Source organism: Carlito syrichta, unplaced genomic scaffold (assembly GCF_000164805.1).
Source record: "Carlito syrichta isolate Samal-C Ts95f unplaced genomic scaffold, Tarsius_syrichta-2.0.1 Scaffold313642, whole genome shotgun sequence".
Taxonomy (NCBI): domain Eukaryota; kingdom Metazoa; phylum Chordata; class Mammalia; order Primates; family Tarsiidae; genus Carlito; species Carlito syrichta.
In genome coordinates this window covers 288880-311249 of record NW_007257738.1, presented here as the reverse complement: position 1 = coordinate 311249, position 22370 = coordinate 288880, and the positions used below count along the sequence as shown (strand labels likewise).

General features: G+C 40.6%; 1 protein-coding gene across 5 annotated transcripts in view; it reads right to left on the bottom strand.

Moving 5' to 3' along the window:
* The window catches only part of DOCK9 (dedicator of cytokinesis 9), a 239202-nt gene that overhangs the window by 56822 nt on the left and 160010 nt on the right, over positions 1-22370 (bottom strand). For 4 of the 5 annotated variants that reach the window (XM_008070565.2, XM_008070568.2, XM_021718817.1 and 1 more), the window contains exons 28-37: positions 20830-20976; positions 20216-20299; positions 19432-19543; positions 16089-16267; positions 15728-15841; positions 14507-14624; positions 9192-9325; positions 7112-7226; positions 3663-3729; positions 1279-1326 (exon numbers count right to left, since the gene is read on the bottom strand). In XM_008070565.2, coding sequence (XP_008068756.1) covers positions 1279-1326; positions 3663-3729; positions 7112-7226; positions 9192-9325; positions 14507-14624; positions 15728-15841; positions 16089-16267; positions 19432-19543; positions 20216-20299; positions 20830-20976 — 1118 coding nt within the window. Of the gene's footprint in view, positions 1-1278; positions 1327-3662; positions 3730-7111; positions 7227-9191; positions 9326-14506; positions 14625-15727; positions 15842-16088; positions 16268-19061; positions 19104-19431; positions 19544-20215; positions 20300-20829; positions 20977-22370 lie in introns of all 5 variants that reach the window. The other variant, XM_021718816.1, reaches the window with a different exon arrangement.

The following is a 22370-nucleotide window of genomic DNA, read 5'->3' as shown; positions in this document are numbered from 1 at the left end:
AGAATGAAAGCCAAGGTATGAGAGATTATTGGTATAAAGACACCTTGTATATGCTTGCATTTGGCACTTCAAAACTCAAATATAACATCACTGCTATGATTAAAAAAAAAGTATGGTTAAAGAACTTTAAGTGTTACCACATTTCAATTAAAAATGGAAAATATTAATAGAAGTTCAAAATATTCTAAATTTGTTTCTTTTTAAAAGAAAGCATGTACTTTTTCTTCTTAACATAAAACATAATTCTGAAAACTTCTCAAATATCCCCCCAAAAGAACAATGTTAAACAAAAAAGGAAAATCTTCACATTCAAATAGAAAGTCTATTAAAAATTTCTATCCTATTTCACTGCTGTAAAACAGAATTATAGATATAGACATATAGAAGAAAACTTCAATCACAACTAAATTTTAAAGCTTTTTCTTAAAATATAAGGTTACTTATAATTAAGCTGCTACACAACAACCGTAAAAAGAATATATAATCCTTAGACCAAGACTCCACAAATACACTAACAGAACTGCTCTCAATGCAGAAAAAAACAAATGCAGACATAACTGAACAGCTCTAGGGCAGGGGTAAGAGCTTGGTAACAAGACTTGCTGTGAGGAAATACCCGCAAAGGAGAAGCTGTCTGACCACATATCAGCAAGGAGCTTCCAGCTCTCCTTGGACTCTAGAGGAGTGTGGTCCAGGACAGGAAAGTGGGGGGTTGTGATGCTCAGCAAAGAGTTCTGGTTAGATAAGAACACAGGGCACTTAGCAATTAGTCAGAATAAGAGGAGAAAAGGCCCCATTTTCGAGAAGGTTTGTGGAAGTCCACACCAACTTGGGATGGAATGAAAACATTCTTCATTTTTAAGAAAGAGAGTGGTTAGATGAGAAATTAGTTATCATTGTAGTTGGGAGCAGGAAAAGTAAAATGACCTTTGAAGGTGAAACAGAGGAAGCAGAAACACATGAAGAGGAATTAGGGAGAAGAGAAAGAGAAGGAGACAGAACAGAGCAAAAGGGAGAATTCGGAAGGAAGAAAAGATGTGTAGCAAAAGGCCACGAAGGAAGACCTTTTCAAGAGACACGTATGAGACAAAACAAGACAGAAGGGACGCAGATAGACATGCCGTTGGATTCTACAGAGGCAATCCTGAGGCCGGCCATCGGTTGGCACGGCCGCTTCTGTGAATCCCAACTGCCAGTCACCACTGATGATCATTCCCACACGTTCAGAGCCAAGTAACACAGAAAATGACACATGTCAAATGAAAATGCCCACAGTACCTGGCTATGTATCGCTTCCCCATGTACTGGAACTGGTGCAAGCAGACTCTGAAGACAAGATGACAATTATGAGGGAAACGAAGATAAAATAGTTTATGATACCTTGCTTTATGTACCCTCTAACAATCACATATCCAGTAAAATCTTATGTCTACCACTAGCTCTTTACTTCTGCTTTTCACAAATTCTCTGGAGGGTCCCTTTAAACCAAGAGCAAATTGTGATCCTGTAAGGGAAGCCCTATGTTGTACGGCCATGAGTGCAGTGGTGGCTGGTTAAGACAACACAGAACAAAGTTCCACGACCAACAGGACTGCCCTCCGAGTCAATGCTTGGAGATTTACTCCGAGGCAGTGTGCCTTAGAAATGTCGTTGAAAACGACACACGCTGTTCTGAGTTGCTTATTCATTCTCCTTCAAATCTATATAAGGAGCTCACTCTTTTGGCTTAAGTGTATGGACTAGTCCCCGACGTACATCAAATGTATAGGTTTGTGTTTATTTAAGTACAGTCACAACAATGATTTTGTTTAAGTCATATATTTAATGAAAAGTTAAAACAATGTCTAGGGAGCTTCTCTTGTGCTGAAATCTTATATCACTATGTAACACACCACTATAACTCAGCAGAGAACATGAGGCTATGATCCAAGACTATGAACCAAGTCCCTGCTGGAGGGTCTGGCCCATAGTGTCTCACCTGTAATGCCAAAATGCACAAAGCTCTGAAATGAGCTTTCACTTGAGTTTGCACAAATACATTTGGCACCAAAATAATAGGCATAAAGCTACTTATAGTTATGATATATACAATTATTATAAACAATAGTGCTACTGTAGAAACACCTTTTTTTTAAACCGCAGAAATAATGTGTTTGATTGTTGGGTAATGCTAGTATGTTATGGAATATATTCTATATGGAAATTTTTCAGAAATCTATAAACTTCTGAATTTGGAAAATCACCTGGACCCAGCAGTTATGGGTAAGGAGGGATTTTGGATTTGGGTTTCTAAAAGCAAGGAGCTTAAAAGAAATCAGAAACTTACACCAAAGAGACAAAATGAGATAATAAAGATGTCGTATAAGATTTCACTTTTACTTATCATATATTTAAAAATTGTAGAATGTTTTTGGTCTCAGTTTCTGTTTTTGACTAAGTTAGATTCAACTTAGAAAACTTAGCACCTACCCAATTAAGCTAATAAATTTTGTGTTATTTTACCAGAATGGCTTATACACATAAGCAGTCACCTCTAATCTATAACAACCACATAACCATAATAATTTAAGGCTGGTCACTGTTCACTGGGCCATAAGCCTGGAAAATACGTGTTGGGGTCAGGTCCAGAAGAAAGTGCTCAAGAGTAAGTAAGGCTGAGATATATGAGGGGGACCCAAGAAAACCAAAATTATTTTTTGGATGGTGGGTCCCTTACAGTACAGGCTTCCCCGGCTAGCTAAATGTTCTAGAAACCCACTGGCATCAGTGTACTAGCTAGCATTGTTGTGAGAGGGTGTGTTCAGCTTCAGTGAATTTTGGCAGGGAGACTCTTTCAATGCACTTGCCCATTTCCTGATGGGTGATTTACGAGTGCCCCTGCCCACACCACACTGAGTATTCAGCAGTTTTTGACCAAAAACAGCATGACCCCCCTGTGCCCCACCCTCCTTATTCACCTGATCTTGCCCTGAACGACTTTTTTTTTTTTGTTTCCCTGGATGAACACAAAGTTCTCAAAGGGAAACGCTTTGCCCATGTTGAAGAGGTAAAACAAAAATCAGCAGAAGCACAAAAGGTGTCAAAATGAATGAGTTCAAAAACCATTTTAAGCTGGGTGCAGTAGCTCAAGGCAGTAATCCCAGCACTTTGGGAGGCCGAGGTGAGAGGATTGCCTGAGCTCACAGGTTCAAGAACAGTCTGGGCAACTTGACAAGATCTCATCTCTACAATAAAAAATTTAAAAAATTTTAAAAAATAGCCAGGCGTGGTAGTGCGTGCCTGTAGTTCCAGCTACTTGGAAGGCTGAGGCAGAAGGATCGCCTGAGCCCAGCAGGTTGATGCTGGGGTGGCTGTGAGTATGCCACTGTACTCTAGCCTAGGTGACCGAGTGAGACTCTAATGCAAAAAAACCAAAAACAAAACAAAAAAAAACCATTTTAAGCAGTGCAAAAAGTATTTTGACAGGTGTATTTCATCAAACGGAGAGTACTTTGAAAGTAACTGAAGCTTAACCATGTCAGAATAAACACACAATTTGTTATAAATAAATTTCAGGCCCTCCCTTGTATACTACCTTCCTGATTCAACTACACAATATTCCTCACACCTCTTAATTACCCAGGAAAAATCAAGAGGCAATAAACAAACACAAAACTACTCACTCAGATATTGTAAAAAAATCCATAAGTTCAGATGTTGAAGCCTTGTTCCAATATGTAAACAAAGCATCTAGAAAATAAACATTTATTTGGTCAGAATCACAATATATATCATTATTGTACATTACGGAGAATCACCTATTATGGAAATGGGAAGACACCTTGGGGCGTAGCTTCCAAACCTTTCTCCTGCTTCCTTTTACAGTTGACTAACGGACAAAGCACAGTGACCACTGTATACTGAATAACAAATACAATAGGCTTACAACTTAAAAATGCTACATTTGAACACCTGAACTTTACCTTCATCATATGCCATCTAGTGCTACAATCTAGTACAATGCTTATTTAACTTATACATAATGTGCTCTCAAATAGCCTTGAAAATTCAAATAATACAAGTGAGCATATCACCCAAAGCTGGGCTCTCTCGTCTCCCTCCCTAGCAGGGAACTTGTTGAAAATTTGATGAAAATATTACACACACTATTTTGCTCTTTGAGTTTTCACTGAACAAAATAGCTTGGACCTTTCTCAAACTTTTCCAAATTGCATAATATTCCTCTCTTTGGATGTACCATAATTTCGTGAACTAATAGACATTAATTGTTGCTTGTTTCTTTGTTTTTTAGAGACGGGGTCCTGCTCTGAGGCTTAGGCTGGAGTGCAGTGGTATGATCATAGTTCCCTGTAACCTTGAGCTCCTAGGCTCAAGTGATCCTCTCACCTCTGTCTCCTGAGTAGGTGGGACTACAGGTACACACCACCACACCAGCAATTTTTTTTTTTTTTGTAGAAACAGGGTCTTGCTATGCTGTCCAAGCTGGTCTTGAACTTTCAGCCTCAAGCAGTTCTCCCACCTCAGCCCCACCAAGTGCTGAGATTACAGGTCTAAGCCATCACTCCTGGTCTGACTGCCCTCCTAACCTTTTGCTATTGTAATTATGTTTCAGTGAACATCTTTTACATAGGTCTTTGCACAGATGTCTAACTATATCTGTAGGACAAAGTCTTTCAAGTGAAACAGCTGTGTCAAATGGTATGTGCATTTAAATCTCTGTGTATGAACCCTTAACAGTTTAGTAATACACAGAGTCTTATCATTTGATGGTTAACCTTTCTTGCATTCTTATATTTTACACTGAGGTTGAGACATAGGTGAAAAGGTTTCTCTCAGGGAAAAAAAACACCGAGTCTTTGGTGAGTGAAGAGGGTAGCTGTAGAGATGCTGATAGCTTATGAAGAAACAGGGCCATGGATTCTTACTCTATACTTGCCAAGAACGGTGACAGGCAGAAATAACGTAGGATATATACTGAGAATCTGTTATGTGCCAGGCATCCTGCTGGGTGTTCTCATGAGTCCATACAGATTGTGCCATCTAATCCTCACCGTGCCCTGAGGCAGAAGAGTTCCCATTTACAGCTAAGGCTCAGGGAATCTGTATAATCTCCCATTTATCAGCTTAAAGAATTATGGCTGAATGGGAATTTAAATTGAGGGCACCTGATTTGCTATTGGAACAAAAACAAGGGTGGGCCAGGGAGCTTCCCTCTCTAGGGGGTTTTGAGTTTATATACCAGAGGGACAGACTCTAGCTACTTGGGACTGCCTATCCTGGTACCGTGAGCACCTAGGGAGGCCAGTGCATGCATGTCAGCACATACCAGGCAGAATGGCCCACAGCGTAGCACTAACAGTGCCATTCCCTGCTGTGGGCTCAGGCTGCTGGCTGGTGAGAGTGGGAAGACAGAACCAAGCTCTGTGAGGAGGAAGGAGGCACAAGAAGGACAGAGGAAGGGCCCAGCATGTGGAAAGTGCTCATGAAATGTGGAACAAATGAGAGACTAGCTACAGTTACACAACTGAATATCTTGTCTGTGTGGGAATTATCTATGGAGGCAATTTCTCCTTCAGCCTATATCTCACATGCAAATCAACTTCAAATAGATTTTTAAACTTAAATGTGATACTTTAAATAACACTGATTTCAAAGAAAACATAGGATACTATCTTCATGACTCTGGGGGTAGGAGAATATTTCTTAAATGAGATAAAAAACATACAAAAGTCCTAATTATAAAGGGAAGAACAATCGATAACTTGAAGTTTACTGGAAAAGAAGGTATTCTGAAATTGTTTTGAAGAGATAGTTGTGTTTTTAAAATATGTGTACGACTTTCCAAAGAGCTAACTTTAAAAGTAACTTTCACCTAGGTGCAAAAATTATTGTATATCTGTCTTCAAAAAGCAGTTATATTCTAACTTTATATCAAATATTCAATATCTGAGATCAAAAATATTTTAAAGAAAACTTTAAAAAAAGGAAAAACAGGATCATAATGCTGGCTACAAATCATTACCATGAAGTAAAGTTTAGAATTTTTGACTTAAATGAAAAGAATTTAAACTTTATAACCCAAATATCAGAATAAGTGCCCTATGCTTTTGTATTTAGTCAACGTTCAAGGAAAATCTTGCTTATGTGTGTGTTCTTTTAAAAAATAGCTATTTTAAAGTAACAGATTAGTCAAAGAATGAGATTATCCAGTCCTTAAGCATTTTAGGGACAGGCAGGTTATTCCTAGCATCTGAGTTCCGAAGACAGGCTGTTAATGCTGTTGGGATAGAAGCTTGAGAGGAAAGAACCACTATTTTGGGGCAGACAAGAGGCTTTCATGTTCTCAAAAAGTGGCATTTTGTATTCAAGAGAGTTCATCTTAACTCAGAGACCTTAATGAAGCTCACAGCACACCTTCTAATTTGTTGGAGGGAAAACAGGACAAGACTTTGGCCCAGGATAAGAATTGCGACATTGTACCGTGGGATGGGTTATAGCACTCAACCAGACACACAGATAAGCAAACAGAGTTGAAACTGTCCTGTCACACGTGTTCATAAGCCTCATGTAGTCCAGGCGGAGCATTCACAGTTCTGCCCATTCCTGTTAAAACATGCGGTTGTCAAACCCTTAATCAGAAACAGAATCTATACCACCATTTCCATTAGATAACTAAAACAACATACCTCCTTTCCAGTTAAAACCAGAAATATCATACACACTCTAAATGGAAGGAATATTTACACTAACTAAATCTGTTAAGCAAGTTGCCAGTAAGTTTGTTTGGACAAATAATTTTTTTTCTTGAATCAAAAGCTGCTCATTTATGTGCTTTTGTCACCTTTAGTTAAGACGGTAGATCCCATTTTAATATAAAGATAAAAAGTAGGCCCACTCACATTTTAGAACTCATTTTCTAGAATAAAATAACTGACAAAACTATTTCCTACAGTAAGGCTCTGATTTCTATCACATTTAGTAAATTAGCACACATTTCAAATCAGGAAGAAAAGCCTTAAGTCCTTGTATCCTTTCTGCTTATTACAATTAAAGAAAGAAATTCGATACTGAAACAAGGAAAGCAAATCGAGACTCTTCATTTTCCACCTACCATCAGACATGCTCTTTAAGATGTAGAGGAAACACATCAGTAGACTCTTAATCTCTGACTGGTCAAGTTTGTCACAGCGAACCACGGAATTTCCCAAAGTACTACTTTGTTGGTGCTGAAAAAGGAAATACAGGTGATTTTTCTATTAAATGACAGAAAAAAAAACTCGTTTCCTACTTCTCCCTTGGAAAAGAAAGATTCTTAGAATTGAGTCACATCATACGCAAATTGGAAGGTACAAATAATTTGGCAACAATTAAACCGCAGGCACACCTTCACCCAAGATAACACACACACATGCTCTGGCTTGTCTTCCCTGTGTATTTTCGTAAGGGACAAGCTAGGAGGCACAAATCTTTCACACTGGATAACCAGTTTTAGTTTATGCCCAGGAAAACCTTCTGAAATGCTAAGGAAAACCTCATGCAAAAAAAAGTATGTATGCTAAGATCAAACACAGAAAGCATGACTTCAGAAGACACCGCACAACCGACTGTCTCCTCAGGACAACGGCAGTGGCTGAAACAGCAAGTAAGCCTGTGGCACTGCTGTGCACCAGCCCCCACAGCCTGGGGCCCAGCGCTGTCATTCAGGGAACTTCATGGGGTACATCGTGGGCACCGCTGGGAGATCACAATGGCAGGTGTCTGAAGGGACATCTCAGCACAGCACTGCCAAAGACCCTAAACTGATGAGGTTGCCATCATCAGCTTAGCTTAGCACTGCAAACGTCAGAAAGCTCAGGGCACATGGGAGGGTAGTTTTGCCACTAGGCAGCAGGCTTGCATTAGAAAAAAATGGAGTAAGAATCTCATCTTGAGATTGCAAACACAGGAGATTTCAAAACCTTCCAAGTCATACTGCCAATTGACATCAGAAACATTTTTTGCCAAATATCAAAGCAAAAGGAAAAAAAGATGTTTCATTCAAGATATTGGTAGTCAATTGAATATATGTCTATAATAAGCAGGCTTAAGTAATAAGATGCGAGTGTTTTTATTTAAGGGAGAAATACAGGTGCAATTAGTGGCAAAACTGGTAGGGATGCCTCGCCTTGCCCCCCACTTGATCAGAGCCACGAGGCGAAGTCAGTACTTCCGGCAGTGGGAGGGGGGGTGCAGCGTGCAGCGTTTCCTCTGGCAAAGGTGGAATTGTTAGAAGGGAAAAATCCACAGTGACCCGGTTTTTCCTGGCTGACTGGCAGCTCTCCTCCTCCTCTCCAGTACCGCGAAAGACACAGGCAGAGTGCCTTCGGAGCAGCTTCTCCCTCTACATACGGAGGCATGTCGGGGCCAAGGAGAGAGTTCAGCACATCATGACACGCACCCACACGGGCTGCTCGACAGAACTACCCTCAAAGACAGTTGCGTCAGTGCTAGCCGTGGGGTAACAGACCTCACGCTGAGGAGGACATTTTCTGAGAGAACCGGGGATGCATCCCAAGTGGTTCACTCGTTTACTGGGACAGGCCCTTGCCTATACCTTGAAATAACTGAGGAAAACTATGCCCACAGTGATACCCCTCCACCATGGCTCCAGTTTAAATCCAAGCTTTATCCTTTCCTACAACATTCCAGATTGTCTGAGCTTTTAGTAATTTCAAGAAATACACAAAAAGTATGAGGAGGAAGTGTTGTGTTAAGGGTGGGTACAGTGTGAATAGAGTGATTTCAAACCAAGCTATATACCTGAACCACCCACACATTCAAGTACTCTCTTCTGGAGCTGGCTGCAGTCCTAACACCCACATGCATGGAGAGCTGTGTAACAGACGGTGTTCTCCAGCATAAAGACTATAGACATCCCTCCCTGCCCAACCGGCCAGAACCATTTGCTCAAAGTGTTCCATGGTCAAGAGTGTCCTGATCTGAGATCCTGGAGACAGGAATCAGAGAGTGTCAGGGAACGGGTCCCAACCTTAGATAAAGCTCTGGATATCTACCTCAGGTTAGCTGGGTTGTTAAAAAAAAAAAAAAATCCAAAAGATCACACTTAAAAGGCACTAGAACACGAAGCATGTTTACTTTAGGCTACATCCATTAGTTAGAAGAAACACTTGTGCTATGTGAAAAGAAATTACCTTATCCAGGGAATTGCTTTTCTCACTGTTCCTTTCTGGAAGGCTATTACCCGAATCTGTGCTTATGAGAGAGCCTCTCGAGTCAGCATTTCTCACACTGTTGATGTTCGGAGTTGAGGTTGTATATGGAGAAGCTACATGGAAATGAAGCCAAGACCAAAAGTTTTGTTAAGACAGAAAAAAATAAAGTACTAAATGAAGGGAAATTGCTTTTATGGCACTTATTTTTTCTGTGACAGAGCTGGCCCAAGAGTCGCATTCAATTACTTCACCTTTAAAGAATCAAATCGTGTAAAATAAGATAAAAATAAACTTTAGTCTGAAACATTCAGATGTAAATATCAATTATTAGAAACTACCTTTGATTCCTTGGACTAAAAGGGTACAACTGTTTCAGCACGAGATAGAATGAAGACTTTTTAAAAAAACTGAAAGATAAATTTACCTATAGCTATCAAATAAAAAATTAAACTGCACAACAAACCCACGGTATTGAAACTGTATGCTGAGGTGCCCTCGCAAACGCTGATGGATGTCATGGGATATTTTAAATTTTCAAGGAGAACGCAATGACACCCGACATTGCCAGGAACTGCAGTTTCAACATCAGATCATGTGCATTTCTTCTGATGATGTCAAATCTTTGTGAAGCTAGATTTTGGGGGTTGCTATGATAAAAAGCAAGTACTGGGCAAAAATCAGCACAGAACAGGAAATGAGGGTGGCGGGAGACAACCCGATTCCAAGGTTGGAGAATTTGTGAGTGTCCAACAAGCATACACAGCCCTTTAGGAACAGCTGTAGTTACTGAAAATGAAATAAAAATATTTTTATTTGAATTTAACATGTGTTATTTTTTTCAAATGCCTACTAAGTTGTTAGGATGTAAGTACTTATTAAGTATTTGGCCTGAATACCTAATACACAGAACTGTTACGTGTTTCTTTTGGCTTGGAGACATCATGAAAAAAATTACTGTGACAGTAAGTAAAAATTACTGTGAACAGAGAATATTTGGGAAGTTCTGCTGTTTATAAACAGTTAAAAAGCAGAAAGGAAATCTAATCTGGAAATAAAATCTGTGATGTTCATTAAAAAACAGCATTTGCCAGGCACAGAGGCTCACACCTGTAATCCTAGCACTTTGGGAGGCCAAAGCTTGAGCTCAGGAGTTTGAGACCAGCCTGGGCAACGCAGTAAAACTCATCTCACAAAACATCAAAAAATTAGTCAGGCATGGTGGTGCGTGCCTGTTGTTTCAGCACTTTGGAAGACTGAGGTGGGCAGACTGCTTAAAAGCCCGGGAGTTTGAGACCAGTCTGGGCAACATAGCAAAACCTCGACTCTACAAAAAAAAAAAAAAAAAAAAATTAGCTGGGCGGGGTAGTGTGCACCTGAAGTCTCAGTTACTGGGAATGATGAGGTGGAAGGATCTCCTGAGCCCAGGATGTTGAGGCTGCCGTGCACTGTGATCAATCAGTCAGTCCCAATCTTGGTACTATGGAACATTTTTTTTTATTTTTTTGGGTTGGAGTCTCACTCCGCCGCCCAGACTGGAGTGCAGTGGCTGCTCCTGGCCACCGCAGCCTCGATCTGCTGGGCTCCAGCGATCCTTCCACCTCAGCCTGTAGCTGGAACTACAGGTGCACGCTACCACGCCCAGTTAGGAACATTTTTAAGGTGATAAAATAGAATGGCTTCCTGCTTAGATAAGATTTAAGTAAATCACATAATTAAAAATGAGTCTTTGGGCTTGTACATTCTGTGCTGCACCAAAGGCACATCTGCAGAGGTAAGGTCTGGCGGGTTCTGCAGACAATATGAGGAGATCTGGGCACTGTGATTGGCAGGTGTATGTACATCCTCCCAGACTCAAGCTGAAGATGCCCTTACCCGGCACCTCACAAGAGGCTGGGCATTTTCAGATTTCAGTAGGCAACTTAGCTACCATAGACGGAGACACTTCTATGTTAAAAAATAAGTAAATACCAAAACAAACAGAGCCAGTCCCTGGGTTGCTCGCAAAGTATTTTTGTAAGCCAGGCACTTGTTGTGCTTTTAAATTTGATGGCAAGTGGCATAAATTCAACATTTCTCAAGCAACGTCAAAATAGTCTTTAACTCTTTAACCTGAGAAGAAAGACCTGCAATACCAAGGTCGTAAATCCTTCTCCCTGCTGAACACTTAGATTGATTCACTGCCATTCCCGGACACTGATACAGTGTACAAAGACCAAGAAAAGAAGAGCCAGGGGAATTTGAAAAGAGAAGTGAATGCTGTAACATGCAGACCATGAAGGCTTATTGCCAGCCACCAGCTGTATCTCCCAGGATAGAAACTGTGTGACTGACTGTCATAAGGAACAGGTGAAAACCCTGTGGTTTAAAAACTGTGGAACTTTTCTAGAATCAGAGAGAACAGAAGCACACACACTATGACCAAATTATCTTGATAATTCTTCTAACACAACTGTACTTCATATTTAATGTAGAACACAGAACTCAGGAGAAAGAGGTTCTCAGTAAAGCATAATTAGTCCCTAGGTTCTCAGTTTTGGGCTTGATTCCAAAACTAAAGTCCTAATTTAAGGCAAACAGATGGAAATGCATAAATCAAATCAACATGCCCAGTTGTTCCTCTTTTGTGTTTGTGTTTGTGTATGTGTTTGTATTTAATATCCTGGCCCAGTCTTACCTTTTAGAGACCTTAGACAAGTGAGTAAAATGAAAGTTTAGTTCACTTCTCTTCCCTTTGTATCAACAGCCCAAGGTGACACACTGAGTAGGTGGATAAAGAAATCCTGAGCCTAAGAATGCTTGTCTTTCAAGATGAATGTAATCTTGGAGTAGCTTTAAACCAGGTAATGAATCTCTTTTAGAAATTCTCATGTACCATGCTCTAAAGACGTAAAAAAAACTGGTAAAGGTGCATTCTCAATATGTGTGAAAATGAAATTTCTTCTAAACAGAGATTGAGAAGAAAGTCTGCTCTTGAAGGACAAGACCAGGACTAAATTAGCTGGAAACTCCCTGATGAATAAAAGAAGAGTTGCTAAAGCTACCAGAAAAAAAATTAGTAAGCCTCATTTTAAGGGTGAAGCTTCCCTGGAAGCCTTTCTCCTAAAAAGGAATAAGGATTCAAATATTCAAGATGGGAGAAAATATAGATGAAGCCTGAGGATAAATAAGCCTGTCATAGTAGATTTCCATCTAAAAGTGGATTTATATCTTGAAATTCAAGGAGTGAGAAGGGATTACCTCGGTCTCAAGTACTTTTCATAACTGCACCATGAACGCAGAGCAACTGAAGGCCATCATGCTAAAGATACCCAAAGGCTTATCTTTAGGTTCCCAAGAAATCCCAAATACTAACAAGATGAATTCTGCATTGGACACAAGTCCAATGAGTCAAAACAGAAGCATCCAAGACTTGGTGGAAAAGATCAAGCTATTGTCAAGTGATGTTCTGACTCACGTGACTCTTCTCTATGCCAAGTACCATACATGTTGTATTAGCTCTTTATCCTTCTACTGACTCTTTTTGGAGAGGTGGATGTGGAGGGTAAAGAGGATGGATATCCTACCATGGCAACTAATAAATGGTCGAGTACAGGTCCAAGGCTACATCTGTCTGACTTTAAAGCTAGTGCTGTGAACCACCCCAGACCAAACGCTCTGAGGAAAGTCTGCTCCCTGCTCCTGGAGCAGCAGCCAGGCAGGGTGGCAGAGCAGGACAGAGACAGAGAAAAGGCCAAGAGGAAAAGCAAATGGAAACTCAGTCAATACCTGCTGAGCTTTACCACATGCCAGGTTCTGCCCCCAGCGTTTTGCATGAATTAAACTCTCTTAATCTTTGTGATGTCAAATAAAGGGAATATAATTATAAAAATATACACAAATATAAACAAGATTAAGGATTCATATTGATATTGCAGAATAAATTTAGGCATTTGGTGTGGGCTTTCTGATTTTAAATTCTACCTATTTTTATCACCTCCATGAAGCGGCATATTAAGAACAATACAAAAGGTAAGACATAAACTCAGAATGGACAACAGTCCTGTGAATTACTGGGGTAAAACCCTTTGTTCTGTCCCATGAATCACTCCCATTGTTGGGTAGTCTAACCACTAGCCATAGTGGGATGCTTCATTGATTCAAGCACGGTAAAGAGAAGGGGAAATAAAGACAGGACATCTGTGACAACTCTTTGATGATATGTACAGTTTGTTACCATTTTAAAAAAAGAAGAATCGGGAAGGGAGGGGCACGTGACAACATAAAGGGAACCTGGTCCCAAACCGGGGAGAGTGAGGACCAGTTGGAGGCCAACACATAATCTGCATACTTGTGTAGATAGTCCTGGCATGTACCCCACATCTCTGTAATCAAATAAAATAAAAATTAAAAAAAAAAAAGACTAGCACAGGGCTCAATTAGTCAGAATATTAGTAGGTATGTTTTCTCAGGCATTTCCTTTATGCTGTCTGTTTTCCTCCCTGAGGGGGCTGCTCTTCCATTATTTCAGACAGAAAAAATCTTGTGGGACAGATGCTTTTTGAAAACTAATTTTAGGATTGAATTCTAGCCACAGGTCACTATCTCCTTCAGGAATCACTATGTCACATTTCCCCTAAATCGATAACACTACAAAAAAATCCTCCCGTCTTCCCAACACCTGCAAAGACATTATTTTTCTAATAGAATAAATAATTCAATTAAGATTTAAAATGAGAAATCAACTTAAGCATTAAACAAAAAGTAAACAGTACAAGCAAGTAATTAAAGATACTACATTCAGGAATCACAAGCGTTTGGTGATCCTTATTTTAGTGTATGGTTGAGAAATTTCAGTTGTTAAGTATCAAAACTAGGAAAAAGAATATTCAGGGCATTAACTCAGACTTCAAAGTTCTCATTCACAAGTGTAACACGTTAACAAACTATTGGATCAAAGACACTTTTAGCTGGCGTGGTGGTTCATGCCTATAATCTCAGCACTTTGGGAGGCAGAGGCGAGAGGATAGCCTGGGCCCAGGGGTCTGAGACCAGCCTGGGCAACTTAGTGAGACCTTATCTCTACAATAAATCAAAAATTAGCCCGGAACGCTTGTAGTTCCAGCTACTTGGAAGGCTAAGGCAGAAGCATCACCTGAGCCCAGTGGGTCAAGGCTGTGTAGCTGTGAGTGTGCCACTGTACTGCAGCCTGGGTGACAAGAGTGAGAATCCAATTAAATAAAATAAAAACAATCAGGAAGGAAGGAAGACACTTAGAGTGACACTGGAAGGAAGCTGACAAGAGCACTGAGCATTACCAATGCCGGAGATGGCGCCTAAGAGGTCCTTGTGCAGGCTGTTATCCAATGTGTTTCCTTTCTGCGGAGTCACTAGTGGATTCACAGTTGGCAAAGCAAGGGATTCGTCCTTTACCATCTGTCAAGGGCGGAAGAGAAGAAACAATCAACCATGACTGAAGATGTCCTCAACTGTTCTTGGAAGTGTGAGGGCAAGTGTGAGAACAAGACAGCCTAATGCATTCAACACATCTGAGTGGGAGAAGCAACCATGTGGCGTGAGAGAAGGAGGGTGGGAATGGGTCAGAGGAGGAACAGGGAGAGGAGGATCATGGGATATGAAAGCTGGTGGGGGGGAAGAGGGGAATCACGTTCCATAAAGCCAGTGTTACTCTTTTCCCAGCACTTCTAGCACCTTTCCCTTTCCGGAGCTCTGATGCCTGCCCAACATTAACTTAGACTGTTTTGGTAATTTTTTTTTTCCTTCAGAGAAAACTGTCCCTGCCCTTTCTAATTATAATGCTGAATTTTCTCTCACATTGGAAATCTTCCCAGATGAGCAACAGGGGATGACGATAGCAGCAATGACAGTCTCTAGACATTTGGAGCTTCATATGAACTCTCAGACAGTGGAGAAATCTTATTAATTTTGAAGTTAAGGCAAAATGGTTTTCATACTGGATTTAACAAGAGTTGAAGGTTTACTAAATTGACCCAATCTGAGCCAGAAATGCAATTTACCAGGAGGGGCACTATGTATGGACTACTGTGGTTTTATTGGCAAAATAAGGGGGGATGTGTACTGGGTAGAATGGTTCTCTTCCAATTCATGTCCACCTGGAACCTCAGGATGCAATCTTATTTAGAAATAGGGTCTTTCCAGACGTAATGAAGATGAGGCCATACTGGGTGAGCCTCCCTAAATCCAATCACTGGTGTCATAAGAGGAGAAGGCACACAGAGATATAGACACACCCCAGGGAGAACACCATGTAAGAACATAGGCAGAGATTGCACACCACAAGCCAGAGAACAGCAAGGACGGCCAGCAGCCACTAGAAGATGGGAGAGGAGCATAGAATAGACTCTGCTGACACCTTGATTCTGGACTTATGTGAGAGAATCAATTTCTTTTGTGAGAGAATAAATTTCTGCTGTTCTAAGCCACCCAGTTTGTGGTACTTTGTTCCGGCAGCCCTAGGATGCGACCCAGGCTACGTCCTTGTGACTATGCTTACGTACACTGCCTGGGTTCACAGGGAAGGGTGACACATCCCTCACGTTGATCCGCTGGACATTTTCAATCAGCAGACCGAACAGGGGCAGGTAGAGAGTGGCTATCCTTGCCTGATGGCTCTGAAACAAAAACACACAGGGTAGGTTTATCCCATGGTTCTGAGAAATGAGTGACAGACTAAGTTGGCAGTGGCCATCTTCTTTATTTGGTTCCTTCCTATAAAAACAGACATTTGATTTTATTCCAAGAAACAGAGAAAAGTTTTAGTGCTGTTCTACAAATGTTCTAACTAGTTACATTCTTTACATCATTTAAACTAAAGGACTTCATCAATGCCTATCTCCTGCACTGGGGACCACCACTCACCCTCGAAGTATATCTGTCATCGAAAGAATGCTTTATTAACAGGTTCTTGAGCACGCTGATGGCAATCAGACGGACCTCCCGGAACTCCTGGAGGGCAGTCCCCACCTCTCTCAGTAACAGTCCCACCAAGAAGTGGTTTCGGCAGAACTCATCTGTCAATGAGTAGTCAAGCTGGAGGTCTGAAATGAGGAGAGAAACTCATTGGGAAAATGGAATGTGCTGTGAGCAAAATAAAAACTCAAACCCATCCTCTGCATTCAGCCCACCCTGTGTGTGTCAACAGACGATCAGACTTGGCTTGAAACTGGAAGGGGCTGATTCAAAAATGCGGCTCTGCTTCTTAACACATCAAACCTTTAAATGAAAACTAAATTTATACACAAATAATTGTACCGGATTTTGAATTTGAAACATATTGCGCCCTTTATAATTAACTTAGTGAGTCATTTAAGTACCAGTTTTTAGAACACAGAACAACATATGTTGCATTACAAATATCAGTTTGCTATTGACAAAGTCAAAAAAATAAAATCACTGTACTAGTTAATGGAACCATGTAAGAGCAACTTGTACATAGAAAACTTGTAAGTAAAGAATAAGTATACATGGTTTGTTAAAATGTACTACATGAGTTCACACATCCATTTCGGGCTCACTGATGCCTATACATTCCCATTAAAACCAAAGTGCTTAAAATACACAAATTAACATACAAACTATATTCTGCTCTCCCTCAGTGAAGAACTTATTTAATGCAGTATTTCCTAAAATATTTTCTTACTTCTTCTGCACCCCTAAAAACAAATTTAAAAAATATAAACTAAATCCAAAATGCACAAAGCACCAAATCAAACTTGTAAATTATCAGCAAGCTAAATGACAAATGAGAGCCTTTTCTGGAAAAGAGATAGGAGTGAACATGAACTCGATGGAGGGAAGATAAGTAAGAACAGCTAACCATGACTTTCCAGCTGAAATACCTATCTTCAGGAAGCTGAAGCTGGGATCTGAATTATCAGACTGACTCCACTCTTAAATGAAAGTCTAGAGATCTTTCTTGCTTGGAATTTAATCCCACATCAGACAGTTTCTTCTAAATCTTCCCAAAATACTGACCCCAGTTCTATGAAATCCTTTAGTAGAAGTCAGGGGAAGAGTATTCATTTTTCTAGAATCATTATATTCACTGCTTATGATTATTAAACCCCAGTTTATACAAACTACAGTTCACAGCTTGAATTCATGTATCTTAGATGAACACTAACTATGGTTTAATTGTGCATGTGCTCATACACCTGTTCTTGTGGCATGAGTGTACATGCGTGTGCATGAGAAAGAGGGCAAAGGTGGAGGTGGGGGACAAGTGAGAAGGGAGAGAGGAAGGAGAATGCTCGGGAAGACTTATTCCTATCAGAGGAGTAAGGCAAATGACCCAAGCATGACCCATGTCCACCCACCTAGGGCAGCCCCTCTTGCTGCCAAAGACCCTAAAGTCTACTGAGAGCTTGTGCAGGTCTGGAGGGCACCTCAAGGGTTTCACTCAGTTCTACAGGATCAACACTGGGCCCTGCCCAGTCAGAGGGGAAGATGGGCATTAGCACACATTCACTGGGCAGCCACTGGGCATAAAGAGCTGCCGTGGGTCTTCACTAGGTAAAAGGAAGTAAGAATCACAGTCCCCAAGTACAGGTAGTTGACCTTGAGGCGAGAGAGGGTGTGGTGAGATTTGGAGTGCAGGGCAGGGGAGAGCAGGCCGAGGAGACCCTGGGAGGCCAACACAGGAGGTATGGAGTGACTGGGCTGGGGAAGAAGATGAGGCTTCCCCAGGGAGGGAGCTATTTGAGGTGGAAGGGTGTCAGGGCGGGCATGTCATGTCAGAGGAGCTGGGAGCAAGCAGGTATGAAGTGTGGTGAATGTGGGGCATGAGACTAGAGAGGTAGGTCAGGGTCAGACCACGGGAGGCTGAATATCTGGCTGTTCCCTCAACACAGAAAGCATTCCCCTAGATATGCGGGAACTTGGCTCAATCCTCACTTTCTTCCAAATATTTCCTGGCCACCCTACCTCAAATGTTACCCCTTTTCATATCACCTTTCCTTGCTTTACCTGCACTCCTTAGCATTTATCAGTCTCTACCATTCTGTGTGTCTCACTTACATAGAATAGCCAAGGACTTTCATCCAGGATACAGTCCACAACTCTATCCTGGAGCTCAACATAGTTGGTGTTGGGTCTGTATTTGCTGAATGCATACATGCCCATTCCAGGGTCACGATACCCCTTCTTGCTCCTTAAAAGACAGTAAGATTTGTTTGGGCGGAAGCTATCTGTCTCCAGATGAATGCCTTTGTGTGTTTCTCCCTGAACTCAGAAGCAGTTGATTCAGGAATCATTAATTGCTTAGTGACATCTTTTCTACTTTTTTCTCTCCTTTAGCACCAAAAACCTGAGCACATACAAGGCACTAAACTCAATAAATACCACTTGACAGACCAGACAGACTAATTTGTTTAATATGGTTTACTTAGTGAAGACAAAGAAAACTCGATGAGCTCAACTCTCTTTAAACTTAAAGACAATACAGAACATTCATCAAGATTCAACATGCAAACATAAAATGCATATGAAAAAGCCATATTGCTTGTGATTTAGGTTACTGCCACCATTACAGACAAGGGCTAGTACATGGTAGAATAATGCAGGGCTCTTGGGCTGTTTTACTTCTTAAGGAAACATCCTAGAGTACCCAGTGATTTCAGGAGCAAAAAACCAGATGCCACCCTGGGATTCTAGAACAGCATCTTAGGTACAGTAAAAACAAATTCACTGGTTTATCTTAAGTTTAAAAATTGATCAAAGAGCATAGGAAATGCCTAACAGAATAGCATATGGAAGCATTTCAGTAATCACTTGCATTCTTTTTCTTATAAAGTTGGAAAATGCAAGAAAGCAAGCGTCACATCTCACACCTACCTACAGGAGTGTCATTTGACTCCACAGCTGGTGAAAGAAAAGCTAATTCATAAGAAAAAAGGAAAAGTGAAACAAATAAAAATAAGCTACAGTAACAGTAAGTTAAATGGATTTCTACTGTTTAAGCAAAGGAATTTTCAATGAAACAGAGTCGGAATGGCATGATCTGTAGTCGAATAAGTTTGTGGAAAAGTAAGTGCCCATACTTTATCAATACTTTCTAAAACGGAAATTTAGCAATAAGAAAATGAGCTCATCAATGAAAAAAATCAGAAAATTCTAATACCATGTTTGAATCAACGATCTCTTCTTGTTAAAAATAAATGGCTCTCTTTACAAAAAGGTTCATATATATATAAAGATGAATTACCTTGGTATCGTTGGATCCTGCCTTTTCCAAATGGCATTGGCAAGTTCAAAGGAATATAGTGTTCATGATTGCACACCACACGGAGAAATTCAAACTTGTATTCAAAGAGGGTCTGCAGGGAAAAAAAAGTTTAGTGGTAAATTAAATACCTCACTGGATATTTTATACAGGGTCCTAAAAAACCTATTAGAAATAACACATCCAGTCATTAGCTTCTTGACCTTCTAGGAACTGCATACTCTATCACATTTTACAGATTTTAGAATGGCTGCAGGGATTTCTTGAAAATTGAGAACACATTTCATTAAATAATGTCCTCAACTGACTTGCAGGGCACTTATTATTTATGTTCCTCTTACGTCAATAAAGATTTTCAGCAGCTTATAATTACATACACTCAAAACAATAAAAATTTAGTAAGCCAGAACTTTAAAAAAAAATTTTAAAAAGACAACAGATAATTCGATCAGAGAAAGGCTACAGGGTTACTTCTATTGTCTTGTTAAGTAAACTACAATTTACAACACAAATACTTTTAGTTTTGCAGTTGAGAAGTCATTTCTGGTGTTTCAGAGGAAATTAGTGGGTATGTTTACTTCTCATTTTGGATTTCTGTGTCCCTAATATCGCACACATATTAATGCAAGTAAACACTAGTGTTTCCAAGGGAAGAATGAGTTGTCCTGGGATTGAAAGAAAACTCTGATGAGAACTGAAAGATGCAGGTGAATTTCCAGATGTGAATCCATGAGACAAAAAGAACAGCACGTCATACCCACACTACCTTTGGGTCTCCAGGAGCAAAGCAGCTAATGTAGTTGTTGATCTGCTTGAAGACAAAGCCCCTGTCCATGAAGGTGAAACATCTCTGTGGAGGAAAATAAGCCATAAAGGTTAGTATTTCAGACCCAAACTTTTTTGGGAACTTGGATTCAAATCAGCATTTATTGTTAATAAGTTTAACCATAAACATGAAAACATGCCATCAACATGATCGGAGCATCTATTCTTTTTTTTTTTTTTTTGAGTTGGAGTCTCACTCTGTTGCCCAGATTGGATTGCAGTGGCTGCTCCTGGCCACTGCAGCCTCAACTTGCTGGGTTCCGGCGTTCCTTCCACCTCAGCCTTCCAAGTAGCCGGAACTACAGGCGTGCGCTACCACACCTGGCTGATATTTTGATTTATTGTAGAGAGGAGGTCTCCCCAAGTTGCTCAGGAGGGTCTCGAGCCCACGGGCTCAGGCAATCCTCTCACCTCAGCCTCCCAAGGCGCAGGATTACAGGCTTAGCCACCTATACTAGCCTCAATAATATAGAGAGTATCTATACTCGATAGACAGCTACTTGAAAAGAACATCTTAATCATACAACTGACATCCCTTTCCCTGGAGGTCCCCACCTTGATGAAGACAGCAAGGCTATGATTTGCATTCTTAGATGCCTCTGGGTTATCTCGAAACTTCTGCGTGATGTGTGGCATCAGCATATTCACAACAGTCTCCACTGCATGGTGATAGGATGCAGGAAACCTCTGGTTTCGCAACAGCTAAAAAGAATTCAAAGCAAACATTGTTATTTTTTAAGTGACAGCCCTTGGGGGTGGGGGAGACATCTCTGAGTCAATTTTTAAAAACTCAGAATTCTAATCTTATGAGGGGGGACCAAAAAAACCCACAGAACTAATTTGTTTTAAAAAATGTGTATTTGTTCTTACATGTTTAAACTTCAGTCACCTTCAAAGGACTCTGTTTGATGCTATAAACCTATCGAGATGCTTTTACCACTGCTCAAAACGATTTTTGAACTCATTCATTTGGATGTCTTTTAGTGCTTTTGCCATTTTTTTGTTTCACCTCTTCCACACTGGCAAAACGTTTCCCAAGGACTTTTTTCATCACAAAAAGCAGTCATTCAGGCAAGATTGAGTGAATAGGGAGGGTGGGGCATGGGGCTCATGCTGTTTTTTAATCAAAAACTGCTGAACACTCAACACAGTGTGGGCAGGTATGCTCGCAAATCACACATCATGAAATGAGTAAATGTATTGAAAGAAGCTCCAAAAAATATTTCACTGAAGCCAAGCAGAGCCTCTCACAATGTTAGCTGGTACACTGATGCTGATGGGTTTCTAGAACACTTACCTAGCAAGGGAAGCCTATACTATAAGGAGCCCGCCCTCTAAAAAATAATTCCAGTTTCTTTTGGGTTCCTCCCTCATACTTACCTGAAATTTAAAAACAAAAATGAATTACTTTTCTTTCTTTCAAAGTATTGTACAAGAATTCAAACACTTCATATTAAGTGCTGTGGATTAGAAATGGAATCTAACTTCAGTATGATAAAGATCACCTTGAAAGCTAGGTAGGCACGGTGGCTCATGCCTGTAATCCCAACACTCTGGGAGGCTGAGGCAAGCAAGAGGACTGCTGGAGCCCAGGAGTTCAAGACCAGCCTGGGCAATACAGCAAGACCTCGTTTCTACAAAAAAAATAAAAGAAATTGGCTGGTATAATATAGTAAGACCTCGTTTCTACAAAAAAACAAAAGAAATTAGCTGGGTATGGTGGCACATGTCTGCAGTCCCATCTACTTGGGAGGCCAAGGCCTGAGCTCAGGGGGTCGAGGCTGTAGCGAGTCATGACCGTGCCACTCCACTCCAGCCTGGACAACAGAGTGAGACCCTGACTCAAAAAGCAAAAACAAAAAAAGATCACCTTGAAGATGTTTGTAAAAATGTGGAGATTCAGCCTTGACTCCCAAAGATTCCAATTCAGGAGCTTGGCAGGACGTGCAGGGAGAAGGGGCAAGAACCTGCATCATGACTAAGCATCTTTGATGATTCTGGTGCCTGTACCTCTCAGAGAGCTCTTTAGAAAGCACTGGCTTAGGTCTAAGCTTCAAGTATTCAAATAGAAAATACGCGCAGACTGATGGTACATG